Source organism: Protomyctophum parallelum, assembly GCF_964188405.1.
Source record: "Protomyctophum parallelum genome assembly, chromosome: 16".
Classification (NCBI taxonomy): Eukaryota; Metazoa; Chordata; class Actinopteri; order Myctophiformes; family Myctophidae; genus Protomyctophum; species Protomyctophum parallelum.
In genome coordinates, this window is record NC_139711.1 from 6398328 (window position 1) to 6418496 (window position 20169).

Below are 20169 nucleotides of genomic sequence, written 5' to 3' on the forward strand. Positions count from 1 at the left end.
TGCATATCGGCCCAATGTACAATATGCCAATCCAATATACTGTACTGTATCTGTCAATATCTCTATTTTAGTATTGTTATTTTGCATGAATTCCAACAAAGTCCTCTTCACTCCTGTATTATTTGCACCTTTCATAAGAATAGGGTTATTATACTCCATTATTTAAAGGCAAACATTCAGAAGAATAGTTTGTCGTAATGTACTGTAACGAAGGGACAATCTGGTTGTCACTCACTAGCTGAGTTCATTAAAATCCACCACAGTTCGAATACTGTAGTTCATTTCACTGACATTTTGACAGAACATCATTTGCAAATGAGTGTAGGCGAACCTCATTAGCCGTGTTTGTTTTTGATTAGTTCAACCTTTTGTGGGATCATCTCTGTGGACACAGTCCTTCCTGTATTACTGCACACAGCACTTCATAAATCTCTGCTTTATTAGCACCGTCGACAAATCTGTGTTGAATATTATTCAGTGGAATCCACTGTGCGTAGTGAGTTGTAACACAACATTGTCTCCCAACCTTCGCAATTCGCTAACAAGCCTTTCTTCCTCGCATCATCTTGACGGCTTACAAGATAATAAAATTAGATTATTTTTTTCCTTTTTGCTATTTCGCGTACAGTAGTACGTGTGACTACTGTACTGTGTGTCCATAGTTGATACAGCCCGTGCGTGCTTGCGTGTGTGTGTGTGCGTATAATGCGCTCATGCGTGAATAAGCATGTGCATCCAGTTCCCTTTATAATCAATGTTTTGGATCTGTCATGTTGCGCTCCTTGTGCAGATCCAAATAAGATATTTCCAATTGTGCTTTTCTTTTTGCGTGTGTCTCTCTCCAGAAGTGTGTGTGGTTGACTGTGGTCCTCATGGGACCTGCCTGGGCGGGAGTTGTCATTGTGAGGAGGGCTGGGCAGGACCAGAGTGCGAGCAGAGGGACTGTCACCCACGCTGCATGGATCATGGCGTCTGCCGAGAGGGCAAGTGTGACTGTCACCAGGGTTGGACGGGAGAACACTGCACCATCGGTGAGTCATTTATTAATAATAATTATTATTATTATTAGAAGCTCACTCTAGCGCCACGCAAAAAAAATAACATTTGGAAGAAAAAAAAAGGTGGGGAAGAGGGGCCTCTAGGGGTGACGCATTTGGCATCACAGCAAGCAGGGCAGTTGGTATCGTGCAATAATAAAAGTATGAAGTGTAGTGTACAGTAAATAGGACAGTTGCATGGATGCAATGTAGGCGTTGTATTTCCTATGGCATGCATTACTATTTGTGCATGGAGAGATTTGTGCAAACAGAGTGGTTTGGTACATGGAAGAAGATGAACAGATAAACGGGTACCCCCTTTTCAATTCGGGTAGAAGGATAATAATTGTGTCGACATGCAGCACTTTGGTTGACCGCTGGTCATTGTAAATGTGCTTTATGGATAAAGTTTGAGTTGTGTTGAGGTGAGGTGAGTTCGGGGAAAGGAATTGCAACACAGATAGAGTCAAACCTGGAGACGTTGGTCGACACTCTATATCAAGTCATCTACTGGCACGTTCTGACCAGTCATTTAATTCTGATTCAAATGCTTGTTTGTTTTGTATCTTTGAAATGTGAAGGTCACCTGTATACTGGGCAATATTAAATAAACACGCCCTCCCATTCTTAACTTTAAAGCTACATTCTGTGAGGTTTATATCCTTTGCCTCCGTCTCCTGACACAGAGGGGTAATTAGCCCTTCACTAAATCCCACCCCAAAAAGCGATTGTTCAATGCCAATCCAAATAGTTTAGCAACGGTTGCTATGCAGGTCAAGCGTTCTTCGCTGCTAACATGCCTATTGGACAAGGATGGGTTGGGGAGGGACTTAGTGAAGGGCTAATTGCAGCAATGTCCAAGCTACACAGATGGTTGTGTACTGTATCTAGTTTCCAATTATGTGCTTCAAATAACTTTTTTTGACGTCATTATCAACCAGTGTCCCAGCCGACACTAGCGTGAAATGTATCAATGGAAGAGCAGGGAGATGACCTGCAACCAATCAGAATCACCACATCACATGATGTCACAAAGAGAGATTCGTTTTTGTGCAAACACTCAATGTGTAGTTACAAGAAGAGGGAGAGAGAATGAGAAGAAACACAGAACAAGTAAAATGTCAGGAAGTCAAATCAAACATCCAAAATCCAAAAATACACGTGCAGAAGGTGCATGATAAAACATTTGCAATGGATAGAAGGCAGAGATGCTGCAGGTGGAAACCACAGACATATCCATTTATAACGTATTGACATTCTTCACCATTATGGTTAAAATAATGTTTAATTTGTCAAAATAAGTCCTGGAATGTAACTTTTAATAACATCTACCACCCCCGAACCCCCACAAAAGATATGAAAGAGGTAATAGAGGTGTGATACTTCTGAGGGTCTCGGCTAGCAGTTCTTCACTTCTTTTTCTTTTACCGTCTTTTTTTTCCCATCCATCTGGCATTTCCATTCTCCACCCTTCTGACTTCTGAATTGATACTCACTAATGCAAGTCAAGGGCAGGTATTCAGGGAGTGGGAAAAGTCCCAGCTTATGGCCTCTCTAGTGCACTGCGTGGACCACTAATGGCCATGATGAGTTCTGCCATGTCACTTCCTCTCAACCTTTTCAACCCAACTTCCTCGACCCCATGTCCCCCAGAGTCTGAGGGTCCCTCCCGCAGTCAAGTATAGGTCCCCCACCCATCTCTCACACACACACACACACGCACACGCACGCACACACACACACACACACACACACACACACACACACACACACACACGCACACGCACACGCACACGCACACAAACACACGCACACACACACAAAGTGACAACCCACCCACCCCCAGCCCTTCTCCATGACAGCGATCATCCTCGTGAAACAACGACCCAGCACTCAAACACTTGAACCCTCTAATTATGTATTTACAAGTTCTCTCATCTGCGCCCCCCCACCCTCTCAACCCCATCCAATCCATCCACAAGACAACCCCCATCTGTCTGCGGGGGAAAGGAGGGTTGCATTCCTGATCTTATTAATCCCTCCGTCCCCCTGTTGCCCTGCTGCGACCCACTCTTTCACCGCTCCCTTCCTGTTTTTAAGACCCCGGGCAGTAGACTAATTCCTGGCGCTTGATGGAAGGGGGGGGGGGGGGGGTTGGGGGGGGGGGGGGGGTGAATAGGGCCCTTTTTTTACCTTTTAGGTACATGGAGCAGGGGGAGCTTACTCCGTCTTTCAACACCCTGAATGAGTGCCATTTGCACAAAGCACCATTTAATCACATTACGCGGCCAGAGTCTGAATAGGGGACATCCTCGGCCGCTCCATTGTCAAGACAAATCTAGATCCTGTTTTCAAATGCGAGGCTTATAGTCCATTCTCGCTGCTATTATACGACGCCATACCACCACATCATGATCATGATGGTTATGCATTTATTTGTTTTGTTTATTTGCATGGAGTTAATTTACATGTCTGCCTTTCTTTTGTTTGTTTATCATCTGAATCAGTGATGTGAAATAATGATATAAACAATAATGGCTCATTTTATTTTTAAACACAGACAAAGAAGAAAACATATAGTCTGTGCAATGTATTCATATTAGAATGACAATGAGCTGACGCACCTCCTGGCCAACAGACAGCCACGAGGCTGGAGGAGAACCAGATGAATCCGGTTTATAAATGAGCGTCTTTTATTGCAGAGACATTTGCTAAATAATTTAAAATAAAACAGAGACGGGGACACCCTAATAAATAACACGTCTCATGGACGTGTTAGCCTGTTGAAGCCTTTACTTAACAGAGCTAAGCAGATGGAGCTGCATTAACAGTGCATAATTTTCTTCAGCTAAAGATTTGTTTCTTGCTGACTGCTGATGCATTGAATAATAGAAGATATGGAGAAGGCCAGGGTTTTTGGATTGTTTATAACTCGATTTAATGATGAAACTTTTCTCTCCGTCAAATAGTGGATTATCTTTTCACAGTTCAACCAGCATACACTTTTAACAACTCTCACACTGCCTTTCACTCCCTCTCTGCCCTTTAAAATGTTGTCTAATTGTATCTCTCTCCTGAACTACTACATACTTCAATTCAATTTCTATTGTCTGTCTGTCTGGCTGTCTGCCTGTCGATCTCTCTCTCTCTCTCTCTCTCTCTCTCTACAACTCGCTGCCTGTTTCCTCCTGTAGCTCTGGACTCCAGAGTATCAGGTAAAACACAAATACACACACACACACACACACACACACACACACACACACACACACACACACACACACACGCACACACATACACACATGTGCACGAGCACGAACGAACGCACGCACACACACACACACATACACACACACACACACACACACACACACACACACACACACACACACACCATGCTCCTTGACCGTTATTATTGCTGCTTATTTTTTTTATGGACTGAGTGACATGCTGCCTACTGGCTGTTCATCTCAATCACCGTGACAACATAGTTTTTCCTTTGTTTTATTGAGTACCCAATCTTAGGATAGGACGCTTAAAGTTCCAGCCTTTTTACGTTAGCAAGGAAGAACATCTTGCAGCAACTACAGCTTTTTCCATCGTGTCTGTCGGGGGAAGGACATAAACAAAACAAACATGTACAGTAGCAGCCAAAGCTTGTGTGTACAGTAGGTATTTAAAGGTCACCTAACGTGACCTTGAGGCCTCTCTGGTCAAATGTGCACCCTCGACGAGTAATTTCTCTTTTCCCAAATGTTTCCCTTTCCTCGATCACGTAATAGGAGCAGTCAAGATAGGATATAAAGGTAAACTGAACCACTATTCCAACCCCCCACCCCCTCTCGAACCACCACCACCCTCTCCCACCCAACCACCCACCCCCTAGTGGGAGATCTGTCAACCAACAACCCCTCCCTCCGTCCCTTCCTCCTCCGCTCTCTGTTTCAACCCTTCCGCACGGCGTTCTTTACACACCTGTTTCTATGTCCTCCCGGTTGACCATAATGTTATCCTACACGTCGCCTCATCCCCTGTTGTCTGAACCGGTGTCACACGATCAGCACTCCCCCCTTTCCTCTACCTGTCTAAATCTCCGTTGTCTCTGCCAGATTAAACTCCCAGGTTAACCGATGTGCTTTCCCAGTTGGTGTTTTGTCACTCTCCCCTCTGCAGACAAAGAGGAATGCGATCTGGCAGCAAGTGCTCTGTTTGTGTCAATGTGGAGAATCTAGACCCCCTACCCCCAAACCCCACACCCTTCACCTCACTCCCCAGCCACCCCTCTTCCTCTTCCCCTTCCCCTTTAGACTTGCCTCCTCCTTTGATGTTGCTGTGCACTTCACATGAGACACATTTTAGACATCTGTGCTGGGTTGAATTCAGGATGTCACTACGCTGCTGCTGTCTGCTGTAAATCACACTGTTGTTGATTTTGGCTAATCCATGTTTGAAGATAATTAAGAATTATTATTATTATTATTATTATTATTATTACAGTGTATTTTTAGAATTTTTACAATTTGGCGTTGAGCGGATGCTCTCCTCCTGAGCGTCAACGAGTAAGTGCATGAACACTAGTCGGCCAGAGACAGGGTAAATGCTCACGTAGATAGAGTTGTGCCAAGAAAACTATTGTTTTTAATTCTACACTGGTTCTGCTGTGGAATAGGCTTTTACATGGGATGTAATTTATTTATTATAGTGAAATAAAAGTAAAAGTATGTGTATTTTCTGTTTATAAAAGAGCTGGAGAGATTGGCAGACCCCTGTTACTGAACAAGCGGTCTATAGAATACTTAGATAGCCGGCCTACACTAGTATACCATATATTCTCGCCTCCAGATTAGAATAGGGGTGCTAGAGTTCATGTGGCAAATGAAAACACAAAGACCGTATGACCGTACAGGCAAAGTTTCAACTCCAGTCTTCAAAGAGAAAGAGAGCGATGAGCACATTGGAGTTGTGCAGTCGAGGGTTTTTCTCTTGACAGCAGTGCCGTATTGACGCCGCGCTGCACAGCGCTGACGAACAACTGTGATTCTCACATCGTACTGGCCTGCAGCGATAACGTGTGAAACCCATTCCCCCTGGCTCGCAGGTGAAACTTCCTGCAGCTCATGTGAAACCACAGTAACCGTAACCCCCCACCCCCCGTCACCCCAGTCCTGTCAGAGGTGTACTGCACATGTATGTCCACCCAGATATTGTCATTTATTTATTTTTATTTGTCCTTCCCTCGTCCCACCCTAACCCGCTGTCCCGTGATAACCTGACCCCCCCCCCCCCCACCCCCCCCCCACCCACCACCACTTCCTCCTCTCTTTCTCCCTCCCTCCCACGCCCTGCCCCCTCCCCCCGTGCTGTATGGCTCTCTATTGGCCGGTTTGGCTGGAGATGTGCGTGATTGACGGTTGGGTTGTGATGTGTCGACAGACGGCTGCCCTGGCCTGTGTAACAACAACGGGAGGTGTGTGCTGGACCAGAACGTGTGGCACTGCATCTGCCAATCGGGATGGAGAGGACTGGGCTGCGACGTCGCCACGGAAACCCTCTGCTCGGACGCAAAGGACAACGAAGGAGGTGAGAAACATCTCAGGAGATTGTTGTGAGTAATGGTAAGGAGACAAACTCGTTGGTGTCAACACGTTGTGCCATGTTGCAACTCTGGCAACACCGTGTTGCAGGAATTCGTGAATTAACCACTTTCAAGCCTGCAGCTCTACCAGCTCACAACAATCGACTTTTGTGTTTCTCACTGTATAAATAATTAGCGATGAAAACATTTCCTTTGAGTGTTTCCTTTGTGTGTGTGTGTGTGTGTGCTTGTGCATGTGCGTGTGTGCGCATGCGTGCGTGCGTGCGTCTGTGTACATGCATGCATATAGCCACCACTACATAGTGTTGGTACAAAACAGATTCAAACAGATGATGCTCTGATGTCAAGTTGTCATTTGACAAATAAGGGGGAAAAAAAGCAAACTGAACCCATTGGTGTTTTGCGCGACCTCAAACACGGCCATCTGTCATCGCTGGCACTTGTCGCGTTCAGAGGTCAGAGTTCAGTGAGTCTCTCTCCTGCGTTCCAGACGGCCTCGTCGACTGCATGGACCCTGACTGCTGCGCTCAGATCTCCTGCCAGGGCCAGAGCTACTGCCGCGGGTCACCTGACCCCGCTGTCATCGCAGGCCAGGGCTCCGCCTCCTCCTCCGCTCAGCCCGCCTCCAAGGGCTTCTACAACCGCGTCAGCTTCCTGATTGGTCCTGGCGGGAGTCACGTGACGCCCGGGGAGAACCCGTTCAACAGCAGGTAAGACAGCCCAAGTGGTGTACTGACGTGCTGTTTGTGAAGAAAGTTTTCCCCACGGGGCAGCTTCACCCAGGTGCTGGCTGCTCAGGGACACTTTGACATCTGTTACTTTGGACGGGCCGGGACGTAAACTAGTGAACAGACAGCCTCTCTCTCTACCCACCGCCAATCTTGAATTTAACCCATTCTGACCTGAGATCAGATTCATACGAGGTTTCCGCCGGACACACACTGGTCTGATGAACCCAATCTGACCTGAGATCAGATTCTAAAAATGTCAGTCGCTCTTCGATTTTTCAAAAATAGCAGACCTACAAGCTCGTATCGCGCCACTCGGTGGCGCGATATGAGCTTGTAGATCTGCTATTTTTAAATAGCTAAAGCATAACATGATGCTGACACCAAAATGGGTGCCCATCAGAATGGGTTAATTCCATCTCTAAAACTGAAATAACGCTTACAAGAAATCCCAGTTATGCAAGAAATCCCAGGTCTTTCTACAAAGTATAAACTCATTATAACAGCATGAATGCTCAGCTTTTGGGATATGGTGCGTTTCGGGAGCTTGCACACTTCAAGCCAAACACACTGCACTTAATGAGTTGTAGTGTCAGTTTTTTAACAATTTGGCGTTGGCGTGCTGGCAGTCAGCAGATGCACCTGCGTCTCTGGAATTCAACTGAAAACATGAAATATTCACCCGTCAGGTGCTTTCTGTCTCTCTAAAGTGGAAGCAGTTCTACAGCACATGATGTCCCTTTTATTGTTGCCAACCCTACCATTAAGTGGTTGTGACTGTGAGGTCCTCCAATGGTGCTGATGAAGAGCACTGTTTGGAGGGACAGAGTTATATCTTCTTAGCGTAAGTTAAGTGTAAGATGTTGGCAATATCCTGCCATACTCACTGCTTACATCTCATACCTCACAGGTTTTCAAAGTGGGGATGTCTTAAAAAAAATCACACCCGTGTGAACTGAGTGGTGCAACTCCCCTCTCTCCCCCCCCCCCCCCTCCTCTCTCTCTCTCTCTCTCTCTCTCTCCCATTAGCAGGCAACAGTGCAGCACTGTCTCTCTCTCTCTGTTTCTGGCACAACAGCACCCCTACTGGTACTCATAGTCATACTGGTGCTCATAGTCACATAGGTAGGTTAACGTCACATAGGTAGTCACATAGGTGAACACGGACATTGCTGTTCCTTGGAGTGGTTGCACCACTCAAAAAAATTATATATATATGGCTGTTTGGAGGTCCTGAGCATGGAAACATGAGGGATCCCTGTCATCCCTCAACCAATAATTGTATCAACTGAGACCTAGATAAGCAAATGTGTCCACTGTAGAGATGCCTGTCCGACAATATTTGGAGAGTACTGTAGAAACCACAGTTTACAAGGAACATGCTGCTAAGATGGAGGGGAAACAAATTGTGACATTATTGCTTGTTCTTTGTTGACAGAACAAATACAATGCTCTGTGCACTGATAAGATGTTCACCTTCAACTTGTTGAAGAGAGAGACTTCCCTTGTGCATTTTCATGAGACAGACCATGCATAGCCTAGAGCAGCACATGAACTTCAGCAATTGATAAATCATTTGTGTACCAAAAGAAGCCAATTTATTTATTTATTCAGTACACTCAGGACAAACATGTAACCTGTTTTGACCAAAAACAAGGTCTCCTTCAGGCAAACTAATGTTTATTTTGGTATTTAAGTATTTCAAGGCAAACCAAAGCCTTCTCTTTTTCATTACTTGGCTTATCTAATTTCACACTGTATGTAATTACACTATGTCATTTCTTTGCCATTCTATTGTTGCCATCAATTCCGGGACCCAATACATATCAAAGTTTACAGCTGTAAAAGAGGGAGTGAAATGCTTTTTTGTACAAGAAAAGAGCCATAAGATAAGAGAGAAAGAAAAAAGGGTGGTCATAGTACGAGAAATCAGTGTCAAATATAAATGAGAAACATGGTCAACAAAGGAATACAATTAGGCGGAATATGCTTCTTGTGCAAGTAGAGACAGTACAGAATAGCAACATAGCATCACATGTGTCTTGTGCAGATCAGAGACATCACTTAGCAGATATCAAAAATGTAAGTGTATAATTATGCATTGATGTTAGTGCCAGTGCAGCAGCCAGCAATGCAGTATATTCATAATCATACATATAGCGTACTGTACAGGAAGTGCGAAGGTCTGTGTCGTCAGGGCAGACATGATGACAGGACTTAGCACTTGTTCAACAGCCTGATGGGTGACAGGTGGAAATTGCCCTATAGTCTAGGTGGAATGGCTTTTGATACATGGCTATCGCTCGCCTGGCTGCAGCCTTGGCAGTGTCATGAGCGGACTGTGGCCGGGTGGTGAGAGTCCTTGATGATTCCACTCACAAGTCAGTTGCTCAACTAGAGGCTGAGGGCAATTTCCCAGCTTTCGTTGCTAAAACTGTGAGGAAACAATTAAAGATTTAACCCATTTTGACCTGAGATCAGAGTCTAAAAATGTCTTCTACATCCTGACAGTTTTCTGAAAAAGCTATGTTTCTGTGTCAGTCGTTCTTGACATTTTCAAAAATAGCAGATTTATGTGCATCGCTGCGTAAAATGCGATATTTGGGGCTTGATTAGAGCTTTATTTGACTTAGTTATTAAAATAAACGATGATAGCTTAGCATCCCGGACATCTGACTGTGTAGCACAGTGGAGAAAACTAGCGGATGTTGTGATCACGTGGACAGGAAATTACATCGCCAGATTTGCTCTATTTGGTCAAAATCTGCATAATGGTGAAGTTACCGCCACCATCAGGACTGGGTATAATACTATAGGATTACCGTGTTAGAATGAGATATAGTGTGTATGTCACAGATTTTTCTATTGGCATTAAAATGACGAATTAAACATACTAGTCCTTACCCGTTCTGAATATATGAACAGCAAATGATGTTCAATGTGGGTAATGTGATGGGGGTGGGGGATTGTTTACAGATGGTGTAAGTATAGGAGGAGGAAGAAGGAAATGCTGTAGTACAATCATAAGTACACTATTGATGTGTGATGTCAATTTGGTGGTGATATTCTGTCTATAAATGGAAGTTATTGAATATTTTCGTTCACGTTAACATGCCCCCGTCAGAACTGTCAGAGCTGGCTTTCAGGTGCCTGTGCCACGCAACCCGCGCGTTGGCCGCGATGCTTCCCAAAGAAGAAGTTATGTCGACTGACGCAAGAGTAGCTAGTAGTATGTTTTCCCCGTGTGGGTCTGTTGCGTGGAGAAATTTGTCCCAGTATTAATCTGTGGCCGTCCCAACATGCATTTCACTGGTGGTGACACGTGATTAGCGGGGAGATGTTTTTTATTGTAACGCGAATTAATTGAATTAAGATGAATGTTACTTTATTGTATGCTGGTACACCATATCTGCTACCTTCAGGAAGGAGATATCGTTTTCTTCGTGGCATGTTGTTTGTTGTATGTAATATCTGACCATATGTAACGGTCAGATATCGCTATCACTGCTACGAATTATTTAAATCACGGGTTGTGAATGATCTCTTAGGATACGATTGATAAAGGGAATGTAATGAAAATAGCCTAAATAAGCAAGCAAAAACTCACGTTAACCTTTTATCTCAAGTCAAATGAAGGAATCAACAGTTATACACACAGAGTTGAATGAATGAGTGAATGATCCGAAACAAATGTCCGTGTCTCGCGCACACATGCGCGAGCTCCCTTATTGTTTTGTATTGTTCCGTGTTTCCAAACAAAGTCTGTTGCCCCCAGAGTTCCTTCCCAACGTAACACTCCCTCCAAAGCAAAGTAAAGGTGATAAAATAAACGTAATCCATCCCCGTAGCGAACGTAATCCAGTGAAGGTATAGGCTACTCCAAACAAAGAGGAAGAAGAAAACCCTCGGATCCTACTAAGGTAGAGACTTCGCCTCGACAGCAGCCAGAGCGAGGGGGAGGGGCCTGAGGTGGTGTGGACTACTGTGGAGCAGATCAGCGAGTTTGGTCAATAGGGGGTTGGAAATATCCCGGTCACTGTGAAGGCCGTAGTACTGTAAATATGACATGAATATGAATGCAAAGTAGTGGTTGATCTGTGGACAGGCTAGCTGTTGGTGTTGCATGGTGAGATGTGTGCAAACGTTGTGCTTTAGTAGGAGAAGACGGCCAAAGATGCAACACACACACACACGCGGCGCCAAATTTTATAGGGCACTATTTGTTGTGTTACGCAGGTAGCTAGAGGAAGCATGCCAGTGGGCTAACAGTGAGAACGGTGGCCTTTGATACAGGTGTCGCTAAGGGGCGGAGGTGTGTGAGGAATTCACTAATAAATTCATTATTAATCATTAATGTGTCAAATCGAAAAAAGGGCTTCGTTACGCCGTCCATATTCATATGGTCAATGCCTGTGTGAAAAGTGGGAGCGATTGGTGCAGGCAATGATGAGATAATGCGGAAACACTGACACACACTCACACACACACACACACACACACACACACACACTCAGACATTGTTAGAATTATAGTATGATGAATAGTGCAGGTAGAAGGCACAATCCACTGTTAATTAGGGTGGCCATAAGAGGGTTTTAATGTTTTTACATCTTTTGCCTATTACATGCCCAAAATAGGCATGCCAGGTTGAAAGCGGTTAAGTCAGAAGGCCTGATTTATGAACTGTATAATTAGAGTGGCAGTGCAAGTTTTTCCTCCACCTTCTATTCAATTTACGCTTGCAACCTGTGTGAAATGAACGTGTGATTTCCTAAGACAGGAGATAACTATGCAATCAGTGAATGGAACCGTCTAGTCGTATATTTGTACGTGTGAGGCATGTGGAATGTGTGCAACACAAAGCCCTCTATCAGCTCAAGAAATAGACGTAAACCCAACTTCAGTGATGCTGAAATTTAAATATAGATAAATTAAGTGACGGAACAACAAGTCCTTTTTGAGGGATGCAATGCACCTCCAATACTCCATGGGCCCAGGCCAGAATTTTCACTAATCGGGGACACTCAAGGTGGCAAATTCTATTTTCTTTAAAGGTCTAATCCCTAGATAAAATTTCAACATTACCACTCTTCTAAGTGGTAGCTTAGTTGCAGTTATCAGCCTTCAATGACACCAACCATAAATCCACAGAATTAAGTTTTTTGAATAGAACATACAGTGGACTTTTTTTTTAGAATTATCTCTCTTTCACTCACTTTAACCAATGAACATCATCATCATCTCATTCTGGCCAATCATTCAGTCTTTTACACTCAAAACTGGCCATACATTATCAATGGCGTTTATTGTTTGTGTTAGGACAAAGTTTGTGTTTACACGCACACTAATAGCTGGACATAGGAGGGGCTAGCGCCCCTCAGAAACATTCAATCTCTTGCATTTACTTATTTAACCGCATGAACCCTAGCATGCCTATTTTGGGGCAAACATTCAGCAAATGGCATATCTACAAGCTCACAACACCTCACATTGTGAGACGATGTGAACTTGTAGATCAGCTATTTTCAGTGAAGAGATTTGGTGTAGAGTAAAAAGGGACTCAACAAAGGAAGTGGTTGTTCAATGAACATCATCATAAACTCCATATTATACTATTATTATACTTTCAGTATATTATACTATCTGATTGATAAAGGTCCCCGTACCAACTATACCTGCACTGCTGTTTCCAGTGGGATTATGCGTTTCTTGTTGCCCATGCCAGATTGCATACTGTAGCTGATTGTATAGTTTCACACATCGGTGTCAGTGGACTCGAGCTAGAATCTTGTACCACCTCCGACAGCATCCAGGCTGTGCAGTAATATCCACGTTATTCTCTTGCAAGCTGTTGAGATACAATTTCAGTTGATATCTTAGCCTTGCTGTTACCATGAAAACCTGGGGTTTGCTGATAAACATTCAGCTCCTCTTGGGTGCTGGTACTCGACAGGAACTTATTTTTCCTGACACTTTCCCATTGGTGTCCTATCTTCCACATGATGAGTAGTTAAGGGCTTGCCACCCTGGCATCTCTTCGATTTTGCCTCCTTCATGGAACACTAAACACTACATAGATCGTTGGTCTTTGTTGACAGGGGAAAACATTCAGTGGTAGCATTCTGGTTGCTGATCTACATAACCAAAGTCATCACCAGGCCTCTTCTAGTTTTTACAATTTAGGATTACTGCCTTTTTTGTACTAGCATGTCCTGCTGTTCCTTTACCACCTCTTGATGGTGGTTGACAGCTTCTCTCAACCAGCTGTGCTGACTCTGCACGTGAATCGCTTTGGTTTGGATGATAGAGGTCAAATTGGACAGTTTTGATTTGTGCTTGTAGAGCCCTCTTCTTGTTCTTTGCTCGTTGTGGTGGGTCCATATACCGGCATATACAGTATGTGCTTAATTCTAGGCTCCATCAATTTACAATTTAGGCATTTAGCAGACGCTCTTAAACCAGAGCGACTTACATTTAGCAAGAACAAAAAGAATGGCAGTACATCACATACATAAAAAGTAGTTATCATGAAACATGCATAAGCTAAGAACATAACTGAAACTATGTATACGTAACATGCTATACGTCTGTATAAAATGCTATCTAAGTGCTTTAAGGGGCTAGGGCAAGTGCTACGGGCCATGATGGAGTCTGAAAAGGTGGGTTTTCATACTATAGCGGAAATCAAGCCAATGCTGCTCTTGACTGCTTATTCTTTAATAATTTCTCATTTATTATTTTTAAGGAAATTCCTAGGCGGCCCGCATTAGAGGTTTGTTTTGTTTTTGTTTGTTTTTCTCTCTGTTTTTGAGCGACCACCATCCGGCCTGAAGTCGGATGATTATAATGTGTTTCTGAGACACAGTTTAAAATAAAATCAGCTCACATCTATAAAGAAATATACCCCCGAAACACCACCCACAACAACCAATAAAATCAACCCAAATCCAAAAGAATATATTAAGGATAACCCACCTCTAGAAATACTTTTGGAAAGATAAACACATCTGTAGGAATAATTTTTAAACCATTACACCTTTCACACAGCCTCAGCGCCCAGCCGCCCACTTACTGTACCATTGTAGTCATCCGTAGTCATCTCTAGTTGCTCTGTACATTCCTACTGTAGTACAGGTCCAGGTCCAAGCTTATACACTACAGTCTTCCAGTGATCATGCAGTTGATCTGTTGTGTCTGCTTCAAGACTGTTATCTGGGTTTGCCATTCATGACATGAGGTAGAGCTGCAATCAAATGCCAAGCACGAAGACCTCTGTCAAAGGCTTCTCAGATGCCAGGATTGAGTTATACGAAAACGTGCCATTTTGTGTCCCTCAGAACAAAACAATTTGTAAATATGAATAAAGAAAAGACAAAATTATAAAAATATTTTATATATCTTATGTTTTCATAACATAAGAACAATAACATCATCAAGATGTGTTTCACCATGTTAATGATTTTTGAGTGGTGCAACCACTCCAAGGAACAGCAATGTCCGTGTGTCTGTGTTCACCTATCTATGTGACGTTAATGAGCACCAGTATAATGAGTACCAGTAGGGGCGCTGTTTGCCAGAAACGGAGAGAGGGGGGGGTATATTAAGGTATATTAATGACCTATAGTAAAATGTTGAAAATGAGTGGAATGCCCCTTTAATTATGACAAGATATTATTGTATGGACATCTAAACACTTGGACTGTAAGATCCTTCTCAATAAATTATAAGCAAAACTATACAAGATAATACTTAACACGTGTAGAAATGTCATTATTCTGACCTCATTTCATGCATGACTTATGCAAATTAAAAAGGTGGCATGATTGCTGCACCATGATAACAGATGAATTTCTAGTAATCACAAACATATTTATTTCTACTGTCTAAGTAGAGGCAATATATTTATATCTTGTTTTGTGGAATAATTAGCTAATTAAGCTCATGTATTACTATTATATGCCTACATGTTTATATACTTTTATAACATATTTTTACATGTCATAGCGTAATTATAAGTGTGAATCAAGCCTAATTGTAACCTATACCAGCTACAGTAAACTGCACAACATCCTACTCCTCCTACAGTATATATACCTGTATATGATGGGAGATAATGGGGAAACAGTGATTGTCCCAAAAACGTATTAAAGCTACTCATTTGAAAAGGTTTTCATGTTTCATAGTACTCATATGGAATCTACAAACAAAATGATAGCAAAGAGATTTTGCCAATTTACTGTACGTGTCCCTCACTTCTGGTCTGGCCCATGGACTACAACTATGAGAGATAGAATTTGGGAGATTATTGCTCATGAAATAAATGCATTAGGAGCCAGTACAGTGTTGGAGAGCTCTGCATCTGAATGTCTACCTGGTGTGCTATTTATGCCAATATGTGGAGGTCCCTGATGTCATTAGCATATGCACATACCCAACTGGATATCCCAACAACATGGCGGTGGGCACCGCTCACCCTCGAGTCCCAACAACTTGGCAGTGGGCACCGCTCACCCTCGAGTCCCAATGTGCATGCTGAGTTTGAATCTCCAGTTATATGCATCATTATGGTTGTATGGGGGTTGTTTCTGGTCAGTGACATGCCTATACTGTATATGGACGTATCGCGTTTCTTTATGGTTATGTCTGAGTTATAGTGAGGCTCATATGTGGGCTATGTCTGATGTGACCGTGATGTCAGCGTGATGTGACCATGGTCCCATTCTGACCTGAGATCAGATTCATACGAGGTTTCCGCCGGACACACACTGGTCCTGATGAACCCATTCTGACCTGAGATCATGTTCTAGAAATGTCAGTCGCTCTTCGATTCTTCAAAAATAGCAGACCTACAAGCTCGTATCGCGCCACTCGGTGGCGCGATATGAGCTTGTAGATCTGCTATTTTTAAATAGCATAACATGATGCTGACACCAAAATGGGTGCCCGGTCAGAATGGGTTAAACAATTCATTCAATAGAATGAATGTTGTTAAAACATTTATTGATGGAAGGAAGGGCAAACAAGACAAAACAAAGAAATGTGGAAATTGCCTTTGTCCGCAATTGAAGACTGGGATTTAGTGTGTCTTTGTGGGATGCGGGGCAAAATCTGTTTGTGCACCAATACCAACACATAAAATACCTAGGACAGTGAACGAGTGACTGACTATTGTTGAGTCCTTGTGGACTCCAGGTGGTCCACAGCTAAATCATTGATTAAGATTGATTAAGAACCAAATGGATCTTTACAAGTCTGTAACTCAGAGAGTGCACAAATCCCCAACATCATATCAAATCAAACACTTATTTACAAAATTGTAGTTAAAAAAACACTGGGTCCTTGGAATTAAAATATTTGAGGAACATCGGTATTCATGAGTTTCAAACGTTGTCCTACACCTGCCATGTTGGGGAGCAAGCAGGTGTTGCAAACAAATGAATTTGTTCTACACCAATCAGACTGTTAGGACAAATTGAAACACCTGTCTCGATCAACATGGTAGGTGTAGGACTACATTTGTAACAGAATTGAGTCACCAGAGTTTGACTTCCCTAGATGGAATGAGGATGGTTACAGAAGGAGATTCAAGGTTGTATTTATTTCTTGCAATTGAGTAATACTATATTGTGTGACTGCTTAACCTTTACCGTTTCATGATGTCTTGCGTGTGACGTTGCCTAAGTGTGTCTAAATCGTTTTCCTTGAACTGCAACTAGAGGTGACATCACCACCACAACCTACCTATAATATACTGTACCTGCATTCATTTGCATCGCATTGCATTGCATTGCAGACTGACAACTTTCCATGCTAAACTGACCCTCGCAAATTGCTTGGGTCAGCAGAATGCGTAATCAACCATCTCCTCGTGTTATCTGTGCCATCCTCCCATGCATCCATATGCATGAAGTAGAGAAGTGATGACATGGACATGGACATGGTGCACTTCAGAATACAATCAACTTGCGCTTGTATGCCGGCGTGCTTGTGCTCGATACTGATAAATAACACTCGTGTTTCTAGGATGTGTGTGAAATGAGATGCAGGAGCCATAGTACTGTACATCTGCTCTCAGGGTATAAGAATGTGCACATGTAAGGGTTCATTTTTACACACGTTTAAATTAACTAATCTGTGCCAATGACGTGTTTGGATGTGCTTTCTTTCTTTAGTTTTTACACTAGATGGGGCTCTTGGCTAACCTATGATCCACTGACATACAGTCGAGGGAGAAGAAAAATGGACGGATTTTCAAGCATATTTTTTTTTTTCACAATCGCGCAGAAAATGATGCTCTCGTTATAAACGTTCAAGGATGCGATCGTAGTGAAGAATATGCTGTGAACACTTTGAATGCTCCAGAATTGCACTATAGTGCCAAGCAGATTGGGCAGATTTTACTCTGAAAAGCCCCGCCTTCCATTCCCCTCCCAAAACCGGGAGGCTTAATATTCCGTTACTACCTCACACTGTCACATCTGATGTCTCTCTAGAGGTGTTTATATTCCAAATGAGCTGCTTGGTTGAAGTAAGTAAGTCATTATGAAAAAAAGGGTGGCACTTCTGGCTTTTTTGGTTAAATGTTCTTATCCATGTCCTAATCCTAACACTCAGGATTATACTGCCCAGTACAACCTTAAACTCTTAAACTCTTGGCAGTGGCCCAGTACAACCCACAGTCTTCTGCTGGCCTAATAATAGGATCAGCCCTGCAAGCACACTTCTCCACCTACTAAACTCCAACTTGTACTTTTCTTTATTTCTTCCTTTTTCTTCTTTTTATTAGCTATTTCCACACATGAAAGTGGAAATAGCAATTTGTGCTATCAAAGCGGTTAGGCTGAACGTAAAGCCTCGATGTAGAGATAAGCACCTTTCATCCAGGACGGATATGAAGCAAAACAGACATTACTGTGAGAATAAAGCACCCAGACTTGATCTATGTGCAAACTGAGCAGTCTCTCTCTCTCTCTCTCTCTCGCTCACACTGTCTCACATACACGGCACGCATGCACGCACACACATCTGTTCAGAATCATGAGCCCCTGCTGATGGAAATGGAAATGTCTGCCAACTGTGTGCAGAAAGCTTTGGGGATATTTCCTTCAGTAGTTTAGAGTAATCCTTATGTAAATAGTGCTCTTCTGAAAGTATAGAATGAGGCCCAACACACACCCCCTGTCCCCTGGCCCCTCCCACCGGGGCCGGTAGGAAGTAATCCTCGCCGTTATTGTCTTCAGCTTAACTGACGACGTCATAGCGCGCTCTTTAGACTTCTGTTTGCCGCAATGTTCTCCTCCGAGAAGTCGCTTTGCTTATTGTGAAACACAACACTGTCTGTAGACGCTCTGCAAACAATGACACACAATCAAGATGAACTACCTTTTGTGGTCATTGTAGAGAAAATATGTTGAAACCAATAACCACATGGAATAAAATCATGGTGCAGCTATACTGAGATATAATGTATTATAGATTGTGTTCAGGAAACATACTGAGATACATTCCCCCATATTATAGTCACTTGTGGTTTGTCTATTAATAATTAATTTGTTCAAAACCGTTCCAGAAGATGCAATGTAAAAAATTATAATCATCCTTTGTTCGGACTGTGTGTGTGTGTGTGTGTGTGTGTGTGTGTGTGTGTGTGTGTGTGTGTGTGTGTGTGTGTGTGTGTGTGTGTGTGTGTGTGTGTGTGTGTGTGTGCGTGCGACAATGTCTAGCTGTATTGCACTTCATGTCTGACAGCATGGATACAGTTTTGAGTACAGTTAGAGGTCATCCTTCCCTCCCTGCTGAAGAGATAGCCATGACCCAAGAGAGAGGATGAGAGTTGTTTTCATCGTGTGGTCGGGTTTCACGTCTCCACAGCAAAGTCTTCCCTTCCCTTCCCTTTCCGATGGCATGGAGAAAGAGAGAATAGAACATGTGTTGTGGTGAAGACCCTGGGCAGTATCGTATACACCCCCCCCCCCCCCCCCCCCCCACACACACACACACACACACACCTATTCTCTCTGCACTCTCCATCTTCTTCCAGAGCTACGTTGTGAGACAAAAAACGACAGATAAGGATGCGCTGCAATTATACGATTCATTTCCGGGGCAGCCGGCAGGTGACGTTACTCTGTGTTTATTTGAGGTATCAGCCCTTGTCGGATGAGTCTGTGTTCTGGAGAGAGATTAATGGAGTCTGCAGGCGCAGGGGGGAAGCGTGAACCTATTTCAGCTCTTAAGTGCCCTTGCTCAGCCAGACGCTAAATAAAGAAAGTGGGGTGGGGGGGGGTGGGGTTCCGTTAGACGTATGGCGGGGAAGGTGGCTACGGTGGGGTGGCTGTAATCAGAGGGACGATGGCTGTTGATCATGCCCCCTCTCATAGCCGTAATGACCCGTAGATAAACTGAGCAAAATGAGACATGTCTCCTTTATTTATTTCTCCTCCTCGCCTACAGAATGACAAATGTGGAGCAACCACTCTGAATGCAGCCCCACGGATGGGGAAGCAGCGATTGATTAAGTGTTGATGGAGAAATATTGCTCTGTCCTGCTTCCCCCCCCACCACCACACACAACACACACACACACACACACACACACACACGCACACACCTCCCCCCCCGTCAGACAGTCATCTAGGGTCTGTCAGTCAGGGAGCAGCGTGGGAGGCGGACCGTGTTACCTGCATGGCGACCTCCAGTCGTTGCTCATTTATCCCTCTGGTCACCATTCATTTTACCGTGACGTTACCACAAACTCTGCAGTAAATGATGCCATGGATTTAGATATACAGTATCAGGGGATAGATCA

General features: G+C 43.6%; 1 protein-coding gene across 1 annotated transcript in view; it reads left to right on the plus strand.

The window, feature by feature from the left end:
- Positions 1-20169, plus strand: part of LOC310873555 (teneurin-3) — a 244046-nt gene that overhangs the window by 151085 nt on the left and 72792 nt on the right. Inside the window, exons 11-13 of the mRNA XM_083786011.1 lie at positions 846-1031; positions 6471-6617; positions 7124-7343. Coding sequence (XP_083642137.1) covers positions 846-1031; positions 6471-6617; positions 7124-7343 — 553 coding nt within the window. The remainder of the gene's footprint in view (positions 1-845; positions 1032-6470; positions 6618-7123; positions 7344-20169) is intronic.